General features: G+C 43.2%; 1 protein-coding gene across 1 annotated transcript; it reads left to right on the forward strand.

The window, feature by feature from the left end:
• Window positions 1-2158: 2158 nt before the first annotated feature.
• LOC109184406 (SAGA-associated factor 11 homolog) lies at window positions 2159-3041 on the forward strand. The gene has a single exon (XM_019334406.1). It carries the CDS (start codon window positions 2297-2299, stop codon window positions 2831-2833), a length of 537 nt encoding a protein of 178 aa, XP_019189951.1. The 5' UTR covers window positions 2159-2296; the 3' UTR covers window positions 2834-3041.
• Window positions 3042-3882: the final 841 nt, after the last annotated feature.

Here is a 3882-nt window from a genome sequence, read left to right on the forward strand (position 1 = left end):
AATATGAAAGGTTTCTCCTGACGTGAAGGGGGGGAACTGGCGGCACTGATGAACTGAACCGGATGGTGATCGGAATGAGTCCGCGGGAGAATATGGGATTTTCCCTCCAGGAAAATGAATTGGGCCTCCATGTTCCAAAGGACTCTATCCAACTTTCTCCAAAGTGTAACCCTGTCACCAACTTTTCTGTACCACAAAAACCTTGGACCGGACGTGTCAAGATCCATGAGCCCGCAATCATTTAGGGCAACCAGGAACATATCAACCGCGCTAGGGACGATCTCTCCGTTACCCCATTGGTCAGTCTGCCCCGTAATATCATTAAAATCCCCTAACATAATCCAAGGGTCATGAAAGGAACTAACATAAACCCGGCACTCATGCCAGAAAATTTCTTTTGCCCTACGGTTAGGCCTAACATAAGCAAAGGAAAGACGAGTAACATTACCGTCGATTCTCGGGATCACCGTGTGAATGGTTTAAAAGTTGTGCCCTACTACCGAAAGGGGGACACGCTCTTTATTCCAAACAAGCAAAAGACCCCCGCAAAGCCCATGGGTTCCACCACAAAGGACGAAGAGAACCCCAAACTAGCAGCCATTTTTAATAACCTGCCAACCTCTTTGGTCTCTGTCTCCAGGAAGCAAAGTGCTCCAACCTCCGGCAACTTCAGAATCTCTCTAGCATGCCGCCGTGTACCACCACTCCTCACACCCCTACAATTCCATGAAGTAATAATCATTGGGAAACCACAGGGGTGGAGAAATTCGGATTACCACTTTCCTCCGGAGTTATGTTCAAGTCCATCGGTTGAGAATTATCAGAAGAGGACTGGCCGAAGATGAAAGTCCCATTTCCCTGTCTGCCCCCTCACTACGAATATTCGGCGGATCATTCGGATGCTGCAGTAACCCTCGATGCCCCTCTCTTGGTTCTAGCCGTGCTGTTTCCCTGATTATTGGACCTAGCCGAGCCTTCTGTCCTTGACTGTGTCCGCTTGCTACCATCGTTAACCTGTAGCACAAAATTAGGATTAGTTACCGTAATATCTAAAGGAGTGGATACTCTACCTGGACTGCTTTGTTGCATCCCTTCTTCAACGGCTTTATTGCTGCCAGAGGGACCACCTTCTTCGACTACCACTGGAGGCACTTCAGACTCCTGGAGGGCAGCGAACTTATTCATAGACTCGCTCAGAGTCTTCTCTTTCGGTTGAGCTTTCTTGGATTGAATCCCCCGGGCATGGTTTCTCTTTTGATCCCTCTTGTTTGGACAATCATCCACTGGCCATACCGTTTCATCTCTACCAGGGTCAGACTCGGGATGATTTCGGGAACCTCTGCCTCTTGCGGTTGATTCGTGCCATCTTGGGAAGACTGTTTCTATTCTTGGGGCATGTTCAAGGGACATTCGCTAGATCGATGCCCCATTTCACCACATTCGAAACATATGATGTGGATGTTAGACTAAAATATCACATGCATCATTATAATATGTGATAATAGGATCGACTAACCTCCAGCCATAGTTCTTGATACGGTTGAACGATCCGGACTGCTGCAGAGATAACGAGTATTTTGTCTCTCACTTTACTCAGCTCTCTCTATATGGTGTATGAGGTATGTAATCTGAGCAGTGAGAGGACTAGTGACCTTATATAACCACTGGCCATCATTGTGGTTGATTGTCTTTAGGTCTCCTAAACCCTAACCAGACTCCTAATCATAATGGTAGTCTAGCTATTAGGTTATTAGTGTTGCACCACATATCAAACACTGAATATTATCATAACTTATCCTAATGTTATAATAATAGTGACGGATAAATGTTACATTCTCCCACTTGGTGCAAGCACTACCACTCAACAACAGAAAAACACCAACCATAATGATATGTTCTCATTAGCAAGAGTAGTATCCATTATGATCAAATGGAAACTGCTATTGAGCACTTAATTAGGAAACAAAACCCAATGAAATAAACCTTATGTTTATTCCAAGTCTCTGAAGTACATTTTCTCATCAATATGAAGCAAATGAAGGTGTACACACTTAATTGAGAAAATGTCTGAATGCCAAAGAATTTTATTGAAATTGAATGTATATAGGGAACACATAATAATCTCTTCTTCTTCTTCTTCACACTTCAGACTTCAGAGGCCCTTTGGCTCCAGGTCGCCGAGTGCAAATTTGCAGGAAACAAAATTTAAAATAGAAATAGAAAATAAATAAAATCGCGCACCTTTTTACTGGTCTTTCTTCGATCTGTGGGACGTGGTATCTGTAAGGGAAGAATCATGTCGGCTTCGAAGGAGGATGATATCTCATCTCATTCTCAGCTGCCATCTCATGTTTTCAATGAACTTCTTGATTCCATTATTGTTGATGTTGCATCTGAATGTCACCGAATAGCAAGACTGGGACTCGACCGCAATCTGGACGAAGTGGAGGAAGAGCTGCATTTGTCAACGCAAGCTCGGGCCAGGGTTGCTGATCCTAGCAATAGTGGTGAAGCAAGTAGTAAATATGTTGTAGATATATTTGGACAAACCCATCCTCCAGTGGCTGATGAAGTATTCGACTGTATGAACTGTGGTCGATCTGTTATGGCTGGACGGTTTGCTCCCCATTTGGAGAAATGCATGGGGAAGGGTAGGAAGGCTCGTCAAAAGGTAACAAGAAGCACCACTGCTGCACAGAATCGAGTATCGCGAGGAAGCCCTGTTGCTGCCTACTCGCCCTACTCAAATTCCACCGGCATGAGCCGATTGTCGAATGGGAGTTCGGGTGTTGCAGGTGATGTGTACACAAATGGCACAACAGAAGAGCCTTGATCTGACCTAAGTTGAGCAATGCAAGCTGACAGATCTAATCCAAACCAGAGGGAGTTAAAAAGGGAACCATAGCTTAGACCCCCCCCCCCCCCAGTTAAACAGGGAAGTGAATGTCACCTGCAAATGACCTTGTACAGATTTTGAAACTTTGCAACCTAGTAACTGTTATAACTATTTTCCTGTATTACTTAACTTAAAAATTAGGACAATAACCGGGTAAAAAAAATAATAATAATAACAAAAAAAAAAATGTATATACAAATCACAAAGTGGATGAAAGTCTCATTTTCTAAACCAGATCCTTGAATTTAACTGAAGGCATGCATTTAGTCAAGGGATCTGCTAACGCCAACTCAGTATGAATGTGTTCAAAGAATACAAGTTTATTTTTTGACACGCTCCCTAATTGCTAAGAACTTGATGTCTATGTACTTAATTTGACTACCACTTTTGTGGTCTTAGCTAGGAAGACTACAGCTGAGTTGTCATAGTAGACTTTTAATGGCTTAGACATAGAGTCCATAATTCTAAGCCCAGAGATAAAATTCTTTAGCCAAATACCATGTGAAGTTGCCTCGAAACTGGAAACGAACTCGGCTTCCGCGGTAGAAGTAGCTATTAAGGACTGTTTAACACTACTCCATGAGATAGCCCACTGGCCATAATAAAGACGCACCCTGAAGTTGATTTTAAAGAATCAACACAGCCAGCGAAGTCCGCGTCTGAATAACCGACAACATCTAAATTGTCCGTCTACTTAAACCCAAGCTTGTAACCTTTGGTTCATCTTAGATACCTTAGAACACTCTTTACAGCTCTCAAATAGTCTAACCCCAGATTGTGTTGGTAACGCCCAAGCATTCCAACTGCAAGAGCAATGTTCGGCCTTGTACAGACTTGAATATATCCAAGACATCTAACAAGGGATGTTCTCCAAGGATTCTTTCTCCAAGTCATTTTCCGGACATTGGTCCAAACTGAATTTATCCCCCTTAGATATGGGAGTAGCGTTTGGTGAACAATTTCGCATATGAAATCTCTCTAAAACT

Source organism: Ipomoea nil, unplaced genomic scaffold (genome assembly GCF_001879475.1).
Source record: "Ipomoea nil cultivar Tokyo-kokei standard unplaced genomic scaffold, Asagao_1.1 scaffold1262, whole genome shotgun sequence".
Classification (NCBI taxonomy): domain Eukaryota; kingdom Viridiplantae; phylum Streptophyta; class Magnoliopsida; order Solanales; family Convolvulaceae; genus Ipomoea; species Ipomoea nil.

Excerpts from the sequence above, each read along its gene's own strand:
- LOC109184406 (XM_019334406.1), top strand. The coding sequence starts at position 2,297 with ATGTCGGCTTCGAAGGAGGATGATATCTCATCTCATTCTCAGCTGCCA.